Source organism: Neolamprologus multifasciatus, chromosome 8 (assembly GCF_963576455.1).
Source record: "Neolamprologus multifasciatus chromosome 8, fNeoMul1.2, whole genome shotgun sequence".
Taxonomy (NCBI): domain Eukaryota; kingdom Metazoa; phylum Chordata; class Actinopteri; order Cichliformes; family Cichlidae; genus Neolamprologus; species Neolamprologus multifasciatus.
The window spans coordinates 20,147,265-20,169,522 of NC_140446.1; the positions used below are offsets into that span (position 1 = coordinate 20,147,265).

A 22,258-nucleotide genomic window follows, 5' to 3' on the forward strand; every position below is an offset into this window, starting at 1 on the left:
TGAAAAGTCAACAACTACTCTGTGTTGTAGCAACACTATTGCAGTGTAGTCAGGTGCATGATTTACATCTGAGTTTGCATAGATTTTGAGTGCTACACCCACCACTTAAAGCAGAGTGTGTAAACAAACGGCGATCAGAGGTAGGGGACTGGCTTAGAAACAGGCCCTGACCCTAAAATAAAAACAAGAAAGGTGGGAAAAAGCGTTCTTTTTCAAGAGGTTGACGAAAATACTGGTGTTACAAAGGAGGGTCGCAAGGGTTCAAAGACCTCGTAAGAGGAGGCTGCGGGTTTCGAGATCAGCAGCAGTTCCTGGAGAGCAGCTGGGACTAGGAGGGGAGGGAAAGAGGGGGGGGGGCTGGAGGCAGCCGTCATCAGCAGGGCTCGGAGTGAGTGTCAGTCGGCTGAGCAGAGCATGGTGGCAGAGCAGAGCAGCAGGACAGGGTGTTGCTGCTGGGCCTTGGCCAGGACACTCAGAGGAGCCAAACACCTCGGATTACAAGTCAAACTTGTCAAAGTGTAGATATGTTTGACAACTCTCACTACCCCTTCAACTGTTTCAACTACGATGGTGACGGATACCCTTCTTCCAGCACGGACGAAGAGAAGAAAATGTGCAGACCGGCGTACAGGTATGGAGGGTTATTAATACAGAGTTCCTTCTTTCTTTTTCTTTTCCCCCATTTTTTGTGTATTAGTCATTATACACACAATCATACACACAAAAAGACATATTTTACATTTAGGTCCAGTTCAGTTTTTCAGTGGGACTATTTGTCTCTCTTTACAATGTAAAGTCATAGAAAAGCAGTTTAATAATAGCTCGTTAGACAAAATGCTACTTAGAAAAATGCCTTGTGTTTTTTTGTTGTTGTTTTTATTTCCCCAGTGCTACGAATCTGACACAAAAACTGATGATAACCTGGTTTAATTTAACTATAACTGCAACTTTAAAGCAAAATTCATTATAATACTCAAAACATTTCTCAGAAAAAAAACCCAGACTTCTTTTTGGGGGATTTTCTAAAATTTATTTTTCAGCACAGCTGAAAAAACAAACTATATTTTGTCTTGTTGAGCTCACAGCCATCTATGATTGGTGCTTACAGTACTATTATTCTCCAATATAAATTACTGTTGTTTTAACAGAATCATTGCTAAAAAGGGGCACTTGGGGGATCCTTGTACTTTCTGATCTTTGTAAAATAAATGAAATCAAAATCAAAGATAAAATATCAAAGACAAAATATTGTCAATATTTTTTTTTCTTCTCCCCATTTGATTGCCTCTTTTCGTCATACTACGTTTCACCTTGCGTGTGTGTTTGTGTGTCAGCTACATCGCTCTGATAGCCATGGCTATCCAGCAGAGCCCCGACCAGCGGGTCACTCTGTCCGGCATCTATGAGTTCATCATGAGGAGATTCCCCTACTACCGATCCAACCAGAGAGCCTGGCAGAACTCCATCAGACACAACCTGTCTCTCAACAGCTGTTTCATCAAGGTAAGGACCCACAGCACAGCGTGCAGGGAGAACTAAAAATGGTGCCTCTCACACACAGATTTTTATTTTCCATTAGGCTTTTTCAAGAAAGAAATGATCAGTTATTTGTATCATTGGTTTTAGTTGTAGTCAATTCTGTTGTCATGATTATTTATTGTTAAGGACTTAAGAAGCTTCCGTATACATATTTTTTACTTTCCTGATAAAGGACAGAAGATGTGTTCCTCCTATTACAGCAGCGAATTACTTGTGCAATTATCATTATAATTATTATTATTATTATAGTAAATAAGGACATATTTTGTCTTATTTTCCGCAGGTTCCTCGGACTGAGGGCAATGAGAAGGGAAAGGGAAACTTCTGGACTTTTGCCACTGGCTGTGAATCCATGCTCGATTTGTTCGAAAACGGCAACTTTCGCCGTCGCAGACGCCGGAGAAACATGAAAATTGGCCTCCGTGACTCCAGAGAAAGCCCTTTCCACTCTTTGGAGAGCCACAGCAACCAGCACACACCCTCAGCTCGACGTCCTGACCCCGAATCCACCCTCTGCCCATTAAACCCCGAGAGACCAAGACCCGGTCCCCAACATAACCACCTTATCCCTAACCCCACCCAGCAAGGGAAACCAGAGTCAGAGATCAAGTTCAGCATTGACTACATCCTATCCACTCCAGATCCGCCCCTGTCTGGGCTTAGATCCTCCCATGGCCCCGTGCATATAGGGCCCCCAGGGCCGCCGATACACGTTCTGGAGCCACAGCACCTGAACCTGCACTTCTGGACTCTGTAAGAGGAGAGGGAAGCAGACATTAAACTTATTTCATCACAGTCTGTGTCTAAAACTGGGAAGTACAAGGACATCTGAAGACAGGAATTCCAAGAGGAATTTTACTTGACAATGTAAATGCAGAAACAAAATAAGGAGGTACAGTATTGTGTGGTGGAATCTAAATGAAAAGTCTAAGAATACATGTGGGAATTCATCCAAGAGATTAACTTTGAACTTTCAGCAAAGGATATTATCATTATACTGTCTGTGGTGTCTAGTGCTGACATAGACTAGGTTTATAGTGTGTGAATGTGTGTGTGAATGGGTGGATGACTGGATGTGTAAAGCGCTTTGGGGTCCTTAGGGACTAGTAAAGCGCTATACAAATACAGGCCATTTACCATTTATAGATTTTTGTCTGTCTGTATATACACAGAAACTGTGAGCACAATTGTGATGTGTGTAAAACTGCTTTAAAATGGATCAGACAAAGGAAGTTATTGGATTATGTTCAGATCAAAAGTTGATATAAAGGGGGAAAAAACTCAAAATTGTATGGTTTGTTCTTTGAAGCGTTTCCCCCTTTTTTTTACACCCTTTAATGTGGCTTACACAATTTGTTTTTCTCTATTTACACCCCAGCTCAATCTGAAATCCCTATCCAAAAAGAAAATAACAGTAATGATAATAATACTAATCCCCAAAATATCAAAAATGAGTAATAATAATAAAAATGTTTATTAATATAGGTATTTTTTAATACCTTCAAATAATGAAGTCTCTTATTATTTTCTACATAAAAACTGATCTGATCAGAGAAGCTCTAACATCCAAGTAAAAACATAATAATAAGTATATTACATTTCTGGTTGAAATGTTAACATTTTTCAAATTAATTTTATATTGATAAAAAAAAACATTTATTTTTGAGCTTCTTTTCTTTCTTTCTTTTTTTTCCTCCCCCCCCCAAAAAAAAAAATCTCGTGTGAACTCTTTAACAAAATGTATTTCTTTTAGTTACAAACAGGCCTTAGTATAACCAAGGAAAATCATATAGGTGTAAATAAGTAAGTGCTAGGCTCAAATTAGCTTTAGCTTCAGGGTCCTTTGTGTTCTAAACAAATCCAGATTACAAATACCCAATTTCATACACTTAAATTTGATTCATATACTATTTAAAAAAAACTTAACTTGATTTTATATTCCATTTATTGCTTTGATACCCACTAAATAATAATTGTATTCCGTAGTTTTATGTTGGTAAATAGGCTAAATGTTAGCGTGCTAACATGCTACACCCTATCAGGAGACATGATAGTCATTGTGTAGATTGTTGGCATCCGTGGCACCAATTTCTGTCCATTTTAATTGGTCAGTTTATCTGTATGTACACTCAAAACCTGCTTACAATTAATATGCATTTTTAAATGTTTTTTTAAGGGTTAAAAACAAGCACTAGATTAGCACCATTGCTAATGTAATTAGTAATAGCTAAGGTTTCCCAACTATGATAAGTGTCTGCTGTCAAGTAAGCCTGTTCTGGTGGAATTCAGTTATTTTAAACCTAATTTCAGCCTGCATTTTGCAAATTCTGTTTTCACTGACCTTTTGAAATCCTGATTGACTGACACTTAAATTCTAATCCGCTCACTTATTACAGCATATTGTATTCATACACTTAAAGGAGGCCTAACTAAACAGGTCTGCCTAACATTTCTTTCCTGTACAAGAGAGATCAATCATGGCATGTTCCTGTGCTGTGGAAGGGGACATTTTTCAATTTAACCTTTATATTATGTCTTGACTACATCAAAGGAGGGTTTCAACACACTTAACATGAGTGGCATTTAATATAGCATAACACTTGCAAGGTGAGGCCCAGGAGTGACCCTATTTAAATACCAGACCCCCCCTGCTTCTGAAGCTTAAACGGCAACACCACCCCCAGCAGCGTGCGCACACCCACAAACCCCTGACGCAGTTATAATTAAACACACCTTATGCCTCTTTTGCAAATGCCCCTCATCGATCTGTATGGTTTTTAACATTCATACGTGAGCTGCCCCCCAGCAAAATGTCTGTGGCGGCACAAACGTTTATGGATCAGCAAGTTTCCATTAACAAAGTTGTTGATGTTGAGGCGGCTGCCGTGATGCCGCGGATATATTTGGGTAAATTAACTTAGCATAAAGTGCTTCAAGGCTAAGGGAGTCTGAGGAAAGAGAAAGGCACCAGTGAGGCCCGAAAAGTCAATGCACATATTACGTTGTCAGTGAATATATGAAAGTGTAGCTACTGGCGCGGTGTCCCAATGAATGGCCTCTATTAAATAATAATATCTGAATCCGTCTGTTTGCCTCATTCAGTCCTTTTAATATTTTGCACCAGTCATTTATAATTAATTCCACAATATTTTCCATTTACAAAGTATGGTTTTGTTTGAAACTTCATTATACTGCCAGGTGAAATGAGCAGCTGAGGGCGAGAAACAATGGAACTGCAGGTAGAGGAAATTGGGAAACCACTGGTCTGCAACATCAGTAACAAGTGAATTATAAACACAAATAGGTCATTTAATCTTGAGTGTTCGCAGCGACTGGATTTCACTGAGGCTGTGGTGGGAATTATGGAATTGGAGATGAATTTAGGTGTTTTGATCTAAATGCATTTTGCACCATACTGTCTAAACTCTCCTTGAGCTATGGTTTCAGAAGTGCAAATGAATTGTGGCGCAAACACTTCCAAGACATATTAGGGTATACTAACTAATGAAGAGCAGTGAAATAGCCTGAGGACCTGCACATACACACACCTCTGCCCTTTGTCATTTCGTGACGCGTGCAGAGCTGCTTTAAGACTGGAATATGCTATTATTTTCAAATGTCTTCAAGTGAGTGTCAGCAATGAGAAAATCAACATATCGTGTCAATCAGCTGCAGTTGGGAGACGTGTTTATATTTCGGCTGCATGCCCCTTCTAGGAATACAGCAGAAGTGGGAGGACTGGAAGTGACCGGGAGGGTTTTTGGAAAGAAAATGGAAAATAGGCAATTTAATGTAGTAAAGGGCTTGACATTTTAATGAAAATGCAAGCCATGAATCTTCCAGATATCTGTTTAAATATGTCAGTTCTCATGTGGCATGCGTGCCAAGTTAAGTCAAGTTTTGGGGACAGCGGGGGTTAAAGGTTTGGTTGGAGGCACAAATATGCACAAATTGCACAAATAAAAAAGAACAGGGCGCATTTTGACATAGCCGAGAACAATGTGTTCAGATACAGCGGTTTAGCAACACTTTAAACCTAACTAAAGTACTATTTAAAGCTGTTATTTTTAGCACTCCAAACACTGACCTCCTGTGCTAAAATTTAAAAAAAGAGAAGCCATGATAAAGTGGCCAAAGCTGCAGTTACTTTAAGTGTCACTTGTGGCTGGCTCCAAAAGTGAGTCAATCCCCACAGGCTTAAACGTCTAACTTCAGGCTGCATAAAAATATTTTTGGTTTCTATACCTAATCCACTCCACCCCCATTAAATAACCACCGGGTGTCTTTAATCGCTTTCTCAGATTTTTCGTCAGGGTTTCAAGTTAGGGGTGTGTCTGCTGTAAGTGTGCCAGTACACGGGGAGCTATCTGCAAGGTCTCACCTCTGCTCATTCCAGTTGTTGAGCCCCAGTGCTGCTGGTCCCTTTGGAAGCTTTTCGATGAGTTAAATTCATCCGATTTATACGCTTGTTTTGTAGCACTAATAAGTAGGTGCATCGCATTGCACCCAAGTATGCTAGGTAGGTAGGTTTTATGTATGAGGACATAACAAAAAAAGATCTGGTTCTTATGAGGTTTTACATTTAAACAGAAACTCACATGAACAACAACACATGGCATATTACACTGGCTCATTATTTATTTCACAAGAACTGAGCTAAAATGCAGAATGCATGATGATTGCATGATTTGATTTTTAGCAGTCTCTCACATCGCTATGGAGGATTTCTGGCCCACTCTTCTTTACAACATTGCTTCAGTTCATTGAGGTCTGCAGGTATTTATTCATGCACAGCTCTGTAAATGCCCCAATGTAAAATTTCATACAGGTTGGGGTCTGAATTTTGACCATGCTATTGCATGATCCAGTTTCAGCCGAGCTTTAGCTGTTGGACAGATGGCCTCACATCTGATTCCACACACACACACATACAGTATATATATATATATAAACATTAAGTGAAAGCTTTTAAAGACATTTAAAAATAGATGCTGTTTGTCATTTTTAGCAAAGGCACGATAATTAAAACAGAAGCTAGGCATTGTAGTTCTAAGCAAATGTTACTGTAGTGAGAGTGAATTGTGCATTTACGGAGCCCATATTCAGCAGCAGTAGTCTCTAATGACTGTTAAGGCAGCAGCATCTGGGACAGACTTTTTCAGATAACGAAGGAGCAACAATGTAGTTTGTTAATGTTTTTTTAATAGCTGTAGACAAGTATCAACTTTTGCTTTAATGGGATTTGAGAATATGGAAAATGACATATTTCCACTTAATACTGTTAATGTAGTGTCTATGAAACAAAACAAAACCGTATAGAGAAAATGGATTAATACCAGCTTACTGGAATACAATATATTCTGAACCTAGAGTACACAGGTTGTTCATTATTTTGAATTTGTCCTCGAGATAAACTTTACGCAACATCACAGCAGGGACCAGAGTTGGGCATAAAGCAAAAGTGCTGCTGAGCTGATGGTCCAAGAGGACTAAAATAAAGCTGGCAAAATGACTGAGCTATCATATAACCATGTTTGTGATAGACTGTTGTAACGTGCAGTGGAACTACAACGTGCCACAACACTGTGTCAGCACTTCCTGCAATTTATACGGCTAAACAGACCACCGTTTGTGTTTGTTTTCTTGGTAAGTGGACGTTTAGTGGTTTTGCCTGTGCCGTGACCTCAAGCATGTGTGCCGTGAGGTTCCACGGTGCAGCCACCAGGGTGTGCTAGCTAACCGTCTGTGGAGATTTGAATGCCAGCTAAGTCCAAGAAAACTGGATCCTCAGTACAGCTTTCCGACCCAGTGGCTGTGCACACTCAGAGCCTCTGCAACGCATGTGGGAAAAAATGTAAGTGAATGTGGTATTTGGCATAATTAACTCTTAGTTTGTATTCGAAAGGCAGTCAAATACATAATCAAAGTAGTGACATGCCTCCATGCAAAACAAATGACCATCTGAGACCAATACATGTTGTATGTGCTACTGACAAAAATAACTGATTTCAACCATATTAGAATATCTTCCTTCCACATTTTTTTCAGTGAATTTGTCGTGAAGTGAACATCCATTTGCCTCTGAGAGAAATCCACTGTTAGTTAGCCACTCACTGTAAAAATGCTACAAAGACATCCTGTATATTTCAGTGTACTGTGTGACAGACACACCCTTGTTTCCTGACCAGGAAATGCTCCAGTGACTGAAGCAGAATATGAGGGGCCGTGTTTTGGGATGAGAGGATTCCCTATGATCAGCGGTAAAGCCCCATTGGCGTGGGGCCCATTGCACTCTAGGAAGAGATCGAGGTGCTGGATTTTCAGCAGACACAAAAACCACACAGCAGATCACACTGCTAATCTTTTATTAGAGATCATGCATAAGTCAAACAACACAAAGAGAAATGAGGCAACTGAGGAAAATTAGCAGTCGTACAGCACAGCCTCCATTATCGGCATTGCTTTTCGTATATTCCAGTGACTAAGAAACACGTTGTTCTTCTGCAAAGCAGGTCTGAGATGACTCTGGCAACGTTATCAGTACGCTGGGGTTCCGTTACAAATCACTGACAGAGCTCACACTGAAAAAAAAAACCAAAACAGGAGAATAACATGTATTCATTGAGCTCACATTTGGAGCTTTCTTAGTTTAATTTAAAAAAAAAAAAATTTTTTTAACTGAGATTAAAATGTTTCAGCGTCACACAACAGACACATAACACTAAAACAAGGAGACATAAAAGGAGGGAGAAAGGAAGCTTCCCTTTCAAAATGTGCAATGATGATGCTTTGTTCAAAGTGTCCAAACTAAGTTACTTTGTGTCAGCTTTTTTTTCCCCCCCCCCCCCACGTGCTGGTCAATACATAAAATCTATTCAATATTTATCCTTCATGAAACAAAATGAGACAAGTAGTGTAATTCTTTAACGGCTACAGACCAGTGATGAAACACCTCCATGTGTTTACCATCCTCCACTTTCAGCCACTGAGGATATCCACATACCCAATAAACCCAATCATGACAAATTAAATACACAAGCCAGCAACAACGTATAAAACAAACCAAGAAAAAAATCTTAACTACATAAACAGAAGCCAGAAACACTAAAACATACACAATTTCCCATCTCATCCCTTAACACAGCTCATTTCCCGTTTAAAATTTTCACAATAAAGTGATTTAAAATACTGATCTTTAAGAAAAAAAAAAACAAAAAAAAACAAAGGAAAAGAAATAGTGCTGAATAAATTATTCATATGCTCATTAATTAAATTAGGCTAAGATTCAGCTGATTTACAGTACGAGTTGAAACGCGGCCATCAAAGTGCACACTTGTTACGATTGTGTAAAATGTTGCATTTGTTATTGTCGAGAGCAAAAAGTCTAATTTGTAGCCTGACGTCTGCAGCGAGCTCATTTCTGAAAAAACAAATCACGCTTGAAAGGTCAGGCCTTTAAAAATGGCAGCGTTAAGAAATAAAAAGGAGAAATGCACAAAAATAATGTGCAAACTGCTTCTGTTTTTATTCTTTAGGACATCTGTGAATTTAGAAAAAAAAAAAAAAACCCTGGATTTAAAAATGAATGAAACACACGAACACAATTATTAGGACATTCTTCCTTCCACATCCCAAATGAGATCGCAAACTTGGTCCTCTAAGCTCCAACTTAAAAAAATAAAATTAAAATTAAAAAGACATACAGCACAATCTTCCCTCAAAACGCAGTTAAAACCTACAGCGAGTAAAAACTCCTGAACGACAGCAAATGTCTCTTCAGCTCCCAATGTGCACCTTGGACAGCACAGAAGCATCAGAAAACCACTCCCATCCACAACTCCATGACACTACCTTAAGAATCCATGAAAATTAAACTTTATAGTTTACAAAACTATAGCAGCTTTCAGGCTAATGAATCTCAGCAAAATAATCTCAATAAATCTGTTGTGACCAGCAAATCACCGAAAAACTGCACGTACGTCTGTCACGGGGAATGAGAAGGCAAGGTAAGACTACACGCGTCTGGGTATGGTGCGCAGCGACGCCAATCCGCAAAAAACAACATCCCTTCTTAACCCTCGTCTCTTCTAGCTTTTGTAAATAATCACATGTGTACAATTTTTGTCCCTTCTCTTGAAAAAGCTCAGCCCAATGAGGTACATCCCTACTGTCAAAGCAAGGGCAACATATATCCTTTTTCAAAAAACAAACAAAAAACTACATTAAATTACCATCTCTTACATACTTGTGTAAGCTAAAATATACACACAACTAATAAACCCGACATTTGTCATTTACAGATATACAATTCAACTTAAGACAGACTTGCAAAGGGACCGATACAAACACCAAAACCAGAGCCTCGTAGGTATGATCAGTGCTTCTGCAATTAAGGGGGATAAGTCTGCAACAACATCCATAATGTTTCTGCAGCGGTTTCTTTAACAGTACAAACTTTGTCTTGAGTTGAGGGATTGGATAGGAAACGAATTCCCTACTTATGACAAGGATTCTTTTTTTGCCCTTTTTTTTAAATACAAATCTACATCTGCAGTCCACACCAGGCTGAAGGAGATAATTTACACTAAAGGGGGGTGGGGGGGGGACCTGCTGCCTCACCGTCTCTAACACTGCTCATCGAGTGGGATCATCTCATTTTGGCGTATGAAAATAGGACATTTTCTTTTCCCTTTGCGTGAGAAATTAACGGAGAGCCTTAACATAATTCTACTGATTTCATGTGCAATTTCCTGTAGTGTGGGTCGAGTAGCGCTGCGATCAATCGTTAGCAGAGGTGGGTGTGATTCAGTGTCGGGTCGGTCTCTCCTAAGGTGAAGCTGCATAGCTGGTCGGGTCTAAGGCTGGAGGGGAAATCGGAGGTCAAAGCTGGGAGATCTACGCGGCAAACAAAGTGTCCTCAGGTCTTTCTGGCTTTTTGCGGCTAGGGGTTCCTTGCACTGCTCCTGGGTTACCACTCGGGGGCGACGGTAGGCTGGGGACCCTCTCAACAGCTTTGGCTCTCTCCTCAAGGAACTTGTCAAATTCTGGGGGCAGATACATAAAATAAAAAAATAAATAAATTAAAAAAAATGTGTTCAAAATACAGCTGGAAGTGTTAGAAGAGAAGAATCACAGTGTCATACCTTCACTTGTGACGCCTTCCTCACCTTCATCTCCCTTCTGTTGAAAAAGGAAAAGCCACCATGTCACGCTGTGACAAACATTACCCACTGCAAACCAAAAGCCAAATGATGACCCCTTGACCAATAATCTGATTCAAACCACATTAAGAAACAAACAAAACACAAAACCCCAAAACTGACTTACCTGTCAAATTTCATTCATAACAAGAGCCACTTACCCATCATTAGCACGGACCAAAGGTTGTGCAGCTAATACACTCTCATTGCTCCCCAACCAAAACACTCGGCACACAATCTGATAAATTTGTGCAACATAAGCACAAATTTGCACAAAATAAGCACTAAAGTCTTGGAATGCATTATTACTCTGGGTCACAAACACTCACCCAGATTAGATAAATCAATAAAATAGCTCTATAACAGCTCTGGCAGTTTAGATGTTTTGGCTAAAGCAGACCTATTCTGATGGATTTGCTATGCTGTATATGACAAAGTTTTTTTAAATCATGAGGTTAACATACAAACAGGTCATCCTTGGAGCCAAATGCTCACTCTTCAGATTGCACTATAACAAATGCAGTTTTCCTCACATGGTCATCTGAAGCAAAGAAAAAGCTTTGAGCTCAGCACCCTCCAAACACCTGATGGGCCTGACAAACATTTTCAACTGGCTAGACTCAAAGATTGGGCAATGATGAGGAAACAGAACCACAAACTTTAAATAATATTTGAATTGGGCATATACAACGTAGCTTAAATCACTGTGCAGGCAGTTAAACAGTATTGTTAGTGTGGCTATTTTAGCTTTCATACAGTTTGAGCTTATATCTAAGCAGCCTTTTATGTCACTAGTGGACCAGTAAGGTGGAAAAGGCTCTGGGTTGACTGCAGTATGTTTATTACAGCATAACTTTTGCTTTAAAGATGAGAAACTGTTTTTATATCAGGTTTTTTTTCCTGAACTGAACTGACACACTGACAGTAGATGAACTAAGGAGATATCTATAAGCCAGTCCAAGCTAAATAAGGATTTTGTGACTGTAACTAATGCAAAGCTACTAAAGTGTAGTAACAATGCTGAAGAAAAATAAAAATGCATAATAGGTCCACTTTAGCTCAAAATAAACAAAATGTTGCATACATTATTTGCATTCCAGACCTCATGCCATTTTGCCACAGTCTCCCATATTTATATCAGTCACCCCTCACACAACACTGTTAGTAAAATTTCAGTGAACTAAATTAAAATGTGATTGATCAGTCAGGAAAACACCATCGAGTAAATGTGTTAATTTCAGGCTTCAAAAGCCAGTATGAAATTTTTAAAAAAGGGATACGACAGAGTGAAAAAAGTAAAGAAGCAAGCATAAACGAACCAAAAAAAAAAAAAAAAAAGTCATGATGGGCTCACCACGTCAGTACTCAGCCACTCCTCTATGTCATCCATGACAGAGGACTGGCCTCCGACACCCTATGGGGGCAGCATCGAGACCGCCACAGGTGGCCAGAACAAAAACAGAAATGAAATCCCGCCCCAAACACAACAGAAAATGACTTAAGTGAACGTCAGTGGTAACTCAAATGCAGCTTAATACAGTTATGAGAAAAACAAATGAATAAACCGAAATCAGTGTTTGTGATAAAGGTATGAGTGCACAAGTCATACAAAAACAAATCTAAGTGCAGGTTAAGCTGGGAAGACAGAGCCATGCTAGTGAAAATGAATAAAGCAAGCCGTGGTGCAGAGACGCCATGGCCAAAAAAACCCCATCATAAAATAATAATAATGATAAAATCCTACTGGAAGCTCTATAGCATAGCTATTAATACAGCTAGCATAGCATTTCTTTCCTTTTTCTCAGAAGATGACAAAGCTGAAAACAACTTACAACTCTAGTTAGTACTGCATGAAAGACAAGATCCATCTTAAAAATTTATTCATTTTATCAAAGAAATTAAGAAGACGGTGCACAGCTCCAGTGTTCAAACCCTCTCTGTTAAGCTGTAAAATGTAAATAAACAAAGAAACTATATTTCTCAATTTATTTATTTTTTTTCAAGGGATTAGTCGCATCTAGCAGCAACAGCGCAAGGATGAAAAAGCATGTCAGGGTCAGAAAGTGCACAAACACAAATATTCAGTATCAAAATTCTCTGACAGACAACACCGACTTTGAATTAAGACCCAAATTGTCACTGAGACTCACCCCTCCAGCAGCTGTCTGTAGAACATCCAGAGTGGGAGGAAGGCCTTCAGCGGCCTGGGTGTTTTCTGATGCAGTACTGAGACAAAACACATACAAGCAAATGTTATTTGTCCACTTTTAACAGAAATAAAAAGGAAGTAGGTTAAATGCCAAACTAAATTTGCCACTCCTCATTGGATTCTTACACCTTCTGTGGCTCTGACATGGTTCCAGTTCTGGTTTGAGCAAACACATCAAAGTCATCCTGGGCAGGTGGAGGCTTACAGCTGGACAGGGAGCTCAGAGTACTGCTCACACTGTCTGCTCCCATGTCTGGAAGAGACAAAACAAACAAACCACTTTAACATCAAGCTAACAAACTGCACAGAAGAGAATCAGACTTTACAAAAATAAAAGTAAAGAGAAAACGGTTGTTTCTACTTAGATTCATTTTAAGAACAGTTTGGATCTGAACAATGGGGAACTAAAGTTATCTGTTGCACTATGTTGATTTATTTTTGACAGTCTTACATCAAACTAACTGTCTGTTCTGTGTGTGCATGTACCATCACATCAGACCACACAGATCCCTTTGTGCTATGGGAGAAATTAAGCTTTAGCTTGTATACACAGTAAAAGCTGCAGAAGATATAAAGGAGAAAGTTGCCTCTGTTTCGAGGGAGATAGGAGAGCAGAGTGTGTGGACTCAGCAGTGATGCCTTCAGTGACACACACATGACTGAGTGGTGGCACTGACAGCAGCAGGTACAGGAAAACAACTGACAGTGAACAAGAGTTATATGGTACATTAGTGATAACTCGAATTTTGTGAGTTACTGAATTTCACTGTTAACGGCTCCATATTATAGTGGTTTACACAATAGGCTTTTCCTTGAATTACACTGTTAACATTGTGGTGAGCTGCAAGTCTTTCCAGAGAGAGATTACTGAGACAGCTTGAAGTTCTCTGCACACACAATGAAGGGGAGCGTCACTCTCTGCACACCTACCTGAAGGAACCCTGGGTATGGTACCCACTGCACCCACAGTGTCACAACTTCACTAGGCTAACGTGAATTTAAATAAAGCACAACATGAGAAAAATAACTATATGGTAAATGGCCTGTATTTGTATAGCGCTTTACATTACATTCAGTCATTCACCCATTCACACAAAGCTACACTGTAGCCACAGCTGCCCTGGGGTGCACTGACAGAGGCGAGGCTGCTGGACACTGGCGCCACCGGGCCCTCTGACCACCACCAGTAGGCAACGGGTGAAGTGTCTTGCCCAAGGACACAACGACCGAGACTGTCCGAGCCGGGGGCTCGAACCGGCAACCTTCCGATTACAAGACGAACTGCCAACTCTTGAGCCACGATCGCCCTTAGACTGATGTCTTTACCTGTTCTTTGTTCGGAGGCTGGCCCGTATTTGGTTGTGTAAATTATTACAAGAGAGCCGGGAGTTTGTTAATCAACAGCACTTATCTGAAGAACAACATTAACTCTAACAGATCCAGACACCCCCCCCCCCTCCCCCCCCTGAGTTTTGCTCCAATCCAAGCCCATATGACTACCTGGCATGAATTCAGCAATATGTTCTGAACAGGTTTGTATTTGAATATACAGTGTAATGCTGTAGCAAAAAATGTAACTATTGACTGTTTCGAGGGATTTAGTGCATACCGAGACCAGCCAAGCGGGAGGCCAGAGTAGCTGGGGAGGAGGGCCTTCCTGCAGGGGCTGTGACAGTGGGAGGCAAGCTGGTTGGGGCTGCATTTGGCATATTGCTCACCACAGCAGGGGAGCCTGGGCCGAGATCTATCAGGTTGTCTTCTGTAGCCTCACTGAGGACCTGGATGAAGGAGAAATGATGAAACAGTTTCAGGTAAAAATCAAAGGATTTATGATTTTTCGTATATGAGGAGCAAAATAATTTTTGGGAGGAGGCTATTAAAGTCAGGGTTATTCAGTACTTAGCTTTTTAGTTTAACAGAACAAATGTGGGGAAAAAAACGAAAGTGTTTAGCTTCAGGAGAGCATGAAAAATGTCTGTGACTCGGGGCAGCAGCAAATCAACTCAATTTCTGCAAAACAGTTTCTTAAGGGGGTAAAACAATATAGTTTTATTCTAGAGAAATAGTTATGCTTCAATTCCACTTCATATAGGACAAATGCCAATCAGGCCATTTATCATGAACGTGATGAAAACAACCCCCTTAAGAAGGCAGAAATACAGCGGGCAGGGAGGAGGGTAGACTGAATCTTTGGGCTCTGTGAAACTTTCTCTGTTAAGACCAATTTGCAGATCTCAAACCCTGACGGTCTGAGATGACGGAAAGCCAACATGACAGTTATTCTAGGGCATACATTCATTTAGGTGCCATCTTAAGCTCATGTCGCTGTCAGCCTGCCTCCAGGTTTCACATATCATTGGCTGCTGGGGGCTGCAGACTGAAAACATACCATATGGTTAAAAAGGTACCGCTGAATGCTGGCCCAATGTTCTTTAGTCATGTATTGAATGTCACAGTTGGGTGACTGATCATTTAAAAGGGGGAGGTGACAATATTTTCATACTTGCCTGTTTCAGCTAGCCAAAGTAACAGAAGAACAGAAAAGAACAGAAAGGAAGACACAGTGAATACCATTAACATGCCTGTGTATGGACAGACTGTAAGGGCATGATAGCTGTGGGAGATATATCATGCCTAAACGATCTGAAACCCACTAAGGTGGTGATACTTCTCCAACAGAAGATTCCCTTTTTTAGCACAAAATATTACGTTATCAGATCTGTTAGTTACTGTAGTAGGATTTGCGTGGAAGTTAGAGGGTAGCTTGGCCAAACTTAGAGGTAATAAAGGTTTGGGATAAATCAGGATCCAGGAAATTCAAAAGGACTTTTTAACAACTTGATATTTCAAGTCACATCATGTGAAATTCTCCAGAAAACATAAACAAATTCAATTATTTCTTCTATGCAGGAAATTTCCAGCTTTGGCAGCGGTTTACAGCCTCACACTGCTCTCATTTTGAATCCCATTGATTATAATTAATCTATTATTATTATTATATTATCTATTATTATTATTCTGTTTCACAATAGTGTTCTAACTCACTGTGCCCCAAAAATGCCCCTTTACAACTGTTTGTGTCCCTCCTTAAAAGCCTAAACTCGCTCTGTTTAATTCAGTTTATTTATAACGTCTATTAATTCACTTTGATATATTTTTAATGTTTTAACTGAACAAATCGATGATGTTTCTAAACGTAATGTGCAATCGTGTCAATACTTGCCCAACCCTACATTCTACTATAAGCAGGTTCAGTCATGTGATCGATGGCATATTAAGTTAAGAAAGCAGCAGAAAATAAATTTGCTATTTAAACAGTTTTTTTTTTGTTTTGTTTTTTTTTTACTGATAGGTTTGAAACACAGCAAGGCAGTAATTTATAGACATATGCAAGCTTTAAATAAACAACACACTGCTGTTCGATATTGTTCTGGAGCATACTGCTTTGCGTCTTGCAAAGCAATGACTGGGCTGCTTGTTTTATTGTAATGTGCAATGAATAAAATACAAGCAGCCCAGCTCCAGCGCAACAGCAATTAAATTTGCATTCTCTGCTGTATAATCATGGCCTTTGTTTCACTTACTCCGCAGAACTTAAATACAGCAGGTCTGCTTGAACTATGGTGTAGAAATGCCATCTGACACTCGAATGAGAACAGAAAATCTAAACTAAATATAAACGTCTTCAAAGAGGTCTCTATATTTTATTGTGAAACCAACTGCATGTGTCTTTGTTGGGTTTCCATTTAATTAGGCATGTACATCTGGTAAACAGCTGACAGGTTTTGACATATAAAGACAGCACAGGAAAGCCTGACTGGTAATGTTAACATGCACATCCACACTGCAGACACTGAAAGGTGTGGATGTCCAAGAAGGCACAAAATAAACAGTGCAAATTAGCTCAAAACATCCGGAGAGGAAATCCAGGAATTTTAAGTGTGATGCGATCACACTATGAGCTGACTCACCCCATTGTTTACACCCTGAGCTGAGGACCTTCCAGACCTGAACCTCTCATACCTAAAAGCAACAAAGAGAGAGCATGAAAGGAAGGAACAAAACACCTGTAGTTTACCAAACTCAATTTGTGCTGAGAGGGTAAAAACAAGTTTGGCTACGTGCACGTTCTTGCACCCAAAGACAAGTTTACACCTGCATTTGAGCAACATGTTTGCCTGTGTTTTCTAACCTTTCATAGCGGAGGAAAATGTTGTTGAGGTCGTCATTGACATGCAGCAGCTCCTCCGTTACTGCCTCATTAGAAACACAGGAGATGAGCTCCACTATTCTCTGCTGCATAGCTCTACAAGTCCTGTTGAGCTCCTACACAAAACAAATGTACACAATACAAATGCTTACAAAAACACACGTATGCAAACGGATCCCAGTCTGCTTTTGAGTCACATTTGTACATGTCGGCCTACAAAAAAAAAATTAAATAAATAACGTTTTTACATTTGTTAATTTACAGATACTCACATAACACACAAATAAAAATGTAAGCGGTGTCTTGCCTGTAGCAACTCGTAGTCTGAAGCATCCTCCTGTCCGGGCACCATTTCTGTCAGCATCTCTGACATCACTTTAGTGTTTCCACGAACAATGTCCAACTCACTGCGTAGCCGGGAAATCTACATGATAACAGTGCAAGTTCGCCTAAATGCTAGCACTTGGAAACTGGGTGATTTAAAAAAACAAAACTAAAAACTAAAAAAGTAAAGCATAAATCACCTTAAGTAAAAGTCAATTTTATATTATTTCTATACATTTTAATTTAAAACACACAAGTATTACTGTGGTAGCGAGGAAAACCACCAGAGAATGATAATTGCAAAAGTATAAAGGTGTGTCCCCTTCAAGATCATCTCTTTGTGCACATTTGGACTGCACTCTGCTTCCACTGTTCACTCTTGGACTTTGAAAGCAAACACCAACCTCTGTTTCAAGAGTGAGTGGTTTTCATTTGAAGGGCAGCACACGTGCTTGTTTTTCTGACATTCATCAGATTGTAAACTGGGGATTCCTTGCATAGTAACCTTCAGTTGAAACAGGCTGAACAGCAATGATGGTGAACGTGCTTTCAAGTTGGGTGGGGGGACCTTTGGATACACACATACTCATGACTCATCACTCACCAGATATACCTCCATGTGATTAACAATCAAGCTTAAGGATGACCACTGCGACACAGTGAAGGAGAAGCCCAGCAGAGGCTTAAAGTCAAAGGGAAACAACAGGACTTCTAGGAAGTAATCTATATTTATCACCTGCACTGAAACCAGTCCAGAGGTGCATAAGAAGATGACCTCAAAAACTGGAGGTGAGGCAATTCAAAATTACAGAAAGATCGTTAATTGGGCAGATTCTTGGAATCTTCATGGCGTATACTTGAGAGCAGATATTAAAAGGAAAACCGTAGAATATCGTTGTTTTGTAGGACTGTTGTAGAAAATGTTGTCATAGGATTACCACTGTACCTGTTCGGGTGTGGGATTAATGGCTCCGGAGGCATGAATGTTGGGGACTTGAGGGGTGGTGTAGACTGGTGGCACAGAGTGTTGTGTGGGCTGAGTAGTGCTGCTGTGCTTGTGTAAGGTAGAGTCACCCTCCGGAGCAGTGGCTGACTAGAAACAACAGAGAAAGTGATAACAAACATCATTAGGCAACATGTTACCTGGGAACGTAATCACACCAAATAGTTCTGGCAAAGAAACTTTAGCAAACTAGGCTGCCAAGCATGAGCTCTCCTACACGCTGAGGTGTATGTATAGGTGACAGCGTCTCCAGCTCTGACGTTGGGAACTCGATGCCTTTTCTCTTTAGCTCCTCGTAGATTTGAACCACACCCGTGAGGTCAGGACTGCTCCTGAATGCATCGGCCCACGCCTGGATAAAGATAACAGAGAGTAAAAAGAGTTAATTTTAAAAAAAAAAATTAAAAAAAAAGGGAAGAGAAATGAGCGCGACCGACTGAAAAAAAGAAATTTAAACAATGGATAAAAGGGAAGGCTGACAAGGCAAACAAAGCAAATGATGCGCAGACAGTAAAAGGAGTCTGTTCTCTGATGATATTTGTTTGTCTTCCCTGAATACATTCAGCGAACAAACTACAAAGTGTTTGGCTTCGCTCTTACCAGAGGGGAAATTGGGCTCAAGCCCTTACAACAGCTTAAATACAAGACAACAACAGCCCGAAATAAATGCAGGTTACCAAAATAATCATAGAGCTTTTGACTTTAAACCTGTAAAAGCTATGAAATGTCCACACTTGCCAACTTTTATCAACTCCAAAGTGCACACATTCATCCCTGAGAGATGAAACAGGTGGTTAAGGGAGCTGCACCAGCACAACCGCAGTCTGCTGCCCAGCTGGGTTTTACCTCTCTTACTAATGAAAATGTCAACAACACTCCAGCTGCTGCATGAAGGGAGTGTTACGCTATAAATGTTTCCCATGCACTTTCCCCAGTTGACCTTCAAGTCAAACTGGTTTCTCTGACTACTAAATAAACAAAAAAATACAAAAAAAATAAAATAAAAAAATCATCAAGCTTCTCTCTCACAACTACTGTATGCTCGTGCTCCTCCTCCATGCTGTAAGCTGTGGTCATACAGCATCCATGATGGAAATAACAGCAACACCCACAAACCTTGCTGGGTAATCTGAGCTCTGGCAGGTAACTAGAGCTGCTACTGGCTGAAGCCCTGGAGACAGTGTGCCTTACCTGAGACTGTGCCTGGGGATGAAAGACCACCTGGGAAGCCACCACAGTCGCAACAAAATCCACAAACCGACTGAGTCACAAATGACTAGGTCTCTCACAGTGACGTACATCGTTGCAGAAGCAAATATATTAAGGATATGTGGTTTGTGAAATTTTGGGCCCTTATGATACAGATGTTTTAAATAATAATTTGATGCTCATTTAGTTTTCTTTAAGGGTTTCTACCACATAGCGTCTACATATATAACACAGCTGAGGTGAATCTCAATATTTGTTGGGAATTTACTAGGTCACCTTATTAAAATGCAATATTTAAACAAGGTTAAACATAATTTGGTCCTCTCCCATATATACACATGCTACTTTCCCTTTGTGCAGAGCTCCACATACACTGTGCACTCTCTCTGGAAGTTATATATTGTCATAAAAACAGAGGAAAAAACAAATGCACGAGAATGCAAACTTTGTGCATTCAGTTCTGCCGTTCTTACCTGAATCAGGGCGAGTACTTTATCTTGAACAATGGTAGGTGGGTTGTTCTTGGGAGAGATAATTTTAACAAGCACGCCATCAACGAAGTCTCTGCTAGTCACTAAAGCGTGGAAACGATGGCCACAGTTCTTCACGCACGTCTCCAGAACCTGACAGATGCACAGACGCCATCATTGAAATAGCTCCTCTTACAAAGAGGTTCAGAAGTTTTGGAGCCAAAATACAAAGTGTGTTGGACTAAAAAAATGCAAATGCAAATTCTGTTATGCAATCAACTTAGTACTGATAAATGCAATCATAATACTTTTATTTATGTTACCAATAAATGCCAAAACAAAGCACCTTTGAGCAATTCATTTGACTGTTATATAAGGAAAACTGATATCAAAGTTATATGCTAATATATTATATAAAAAGCATACATTAGCTGCTCTCCTCCTGCTCATGTGAACTTACCGTTAAAGCCAGCATTACTTCCCTATAGTTCCGATTGCCATTTAGTCTTTTCTTCATTGCTCTAATGGCATCCTTTGGCCTGCATACACACATCCAGACACAAGTCAAAACCCACATTAAACACACAAAAATACCACATTATAGCATGCCTGCCTGGTGTACTTTTAAATGGATTACGAAAACATGTCCCACAGGGATGATTTCTAATAAGCTGATAAATTAAAGCTTTAGCTGCCATTTTCAGTGGCACTGACAAGATGTCAGACACTGTGACAAACATTAGAAAGTTGAATATCAGAAGCATGAGCCAATAATTCTTTGATGCTGTAGCTGTTCTGCTCTAAGAAGTAAATTATTAACTTTGTCTCTATTTCCAACAGAGCAAACACGCCTTGCATAAGTGGATGTGTTACACCCATTGCATTCCTCATAGACAAAAGACAAGCAGACTTCTTATTACAGTACACTTCTGTAGGTTAGAGCCACCTAATCTTAAGTGCAATCCACTGATCAAACGTGGACTTCACACACCAGTTGCACACGTTCTGTACAAGGTTAATGAAGCAAAGAGATAAGAAGTGAGGCCTCGCATAAATCTTCCTCATGCAGCCAGGGCTAGGCTGGCTCACTTATGATTCGATGGTAGAGAAAAGGGGAAAAAGATGAAGTACTTGATTGTGTTTGCAGCACTCCACAATGTAAAAATCACAGGCCGGTAAAACCAAACCAGTGCACAGTTTAAACAGAATTTAATCAACACCTATGTGGTTATTCATTGATTTTCACAAGGTACTCACCCATCCTCTGTTTCATTGATGATGTCACATATTTCCATGTTGAGAGTCCAGTCTTCACTTTGTAGGGATCCATCAGTGGCTCTCTCTAAAACACACATGTACTTACATAAGGAAATCATCTTAATAACGTCTTAAAAACTGCGCCCCGAATATATGACGATGGCTGTTGGCTAGCTGTTAGCTAACTTAGCTGCTTGTCATTATTACAGATGCACACGTAAACGGCTTGTGCGACACAGGTAATGGCGTAATGGCACAAAGCACACATTAAATTTGTTAACGAGAGAGCTTACACAGTGACAGCAAATGTTGTAATAGTTAGCTAGGCGGCTAACGATGGCTTTCCAGCTGTAGAGAACTCATTCAGGGACATTAGCATGCTAAAGGTAGCAAACCCGTAAATGACTATTACATAAAATAGACACCTCTCTAAGATACACACATACATCTCTCCACAATGTCCTCCCCTAAATAATTATTTGCGTACCAATGCAATGTCCCACTGGCGTAGTGTAAGGATTTCCCAAAATGAACTCCATCTTGCTCGACAACAAACAAGTCAGTCCATGGGTTGATAACGATGATACTTGAGGAAACGTCCAGCAAGTCCCGCCTACGCATCAACGTAATTGGGTGAAAAAAATCCTATGCTCCAGTGTGATTGGACAGCAAGAACAACCATTATGAGAGTTGGGCGATTGTAAATAAAGGGAACCTTTAATTCCCTTTATAAACCAAACTGATATCTTATGGAAGTAGCATTAGCTCTTCTGTTGGTTAATGCAAACTTTGAATTGTTATTTTACGTTTTTACCCATTCCTGGTATTTTTTAAAAA

The 22,258-nt window shown here is 40.0% G+C and overlaps 2 protein-coding genes across 3 annotated transcripts; one reads left to right on the plus strand and one right to left on the minus strand.

The window, feature by feature from the left end:
• The first annotated feature begins 350 nt into the window (after positions 1-350).
• On the plus strand, positions 351-3,089 carry foxl3 (forkhead box L3). The gene is made up of 3 exons (XM_085170211.1): positions 351-631; positions 1,335-1,503; positions 1,823-3,089. The coding sequence occupies exons 1-3, from the start codon at positions 525-527 to the stop codon at positions 2,294-2,296; spliced, it is 750 nt and encodes a 249-aa protein (XP_085026337.1). The 5' UTR covers positions 351-524; the 3' UTR covers positions 2,297-3,089.
• Positions 3,090-8,383: 5,294 nt separating this feature from the next.
• tom1l2b (target of myb1 like 2 membrane trafficking protein b) lies at positions 8,384-22,170 on the minus strand. Of its 2 annotated transcripts, XM_085170596.1 has the most exons (15): positions 21,909-22,170; positions 21,422-21,506; positions 20,625-20,703; positions 20,168-20,317; positions 18,703-18,837; positions 18,429-18,575; positions 17,466-17,582; positions 17,141-17,274; positions 16,920-16,971; positions 14,558-14,726; positions 13,075-13,201; positions 12,890-12,965; positions 12,094-12,153; positions 10,683-10,719; positions 8,384-10,583 (listed from the first exon to the last, which is right to left on the minus strand). In XM_085170596.1, the coding sequence occupies exons 1-15, from the start codon at positions 21,958-21,960 to the stop codon at positions 10,435-10,437; spliced, it is 1,569 nt and encodes a 522-aa protein (XP_085026722.1). In that variant the 5' UTR covers positions 21,961-22,170; the 3' UTR covers positions 8,384-10,434. The 2 variants fall into 2 exon arrangements, with proteins under 2 accessions (XP_085026722.1, XP_085026724.1); XM_085170598.1 differs by lacking the exon at positions 12,094-12,153 and having other exon boundaries at positions 21,909-22,168.
• Between the last annotated feature and the right edge of the window lie 88 nt (positions 22,171-22,258).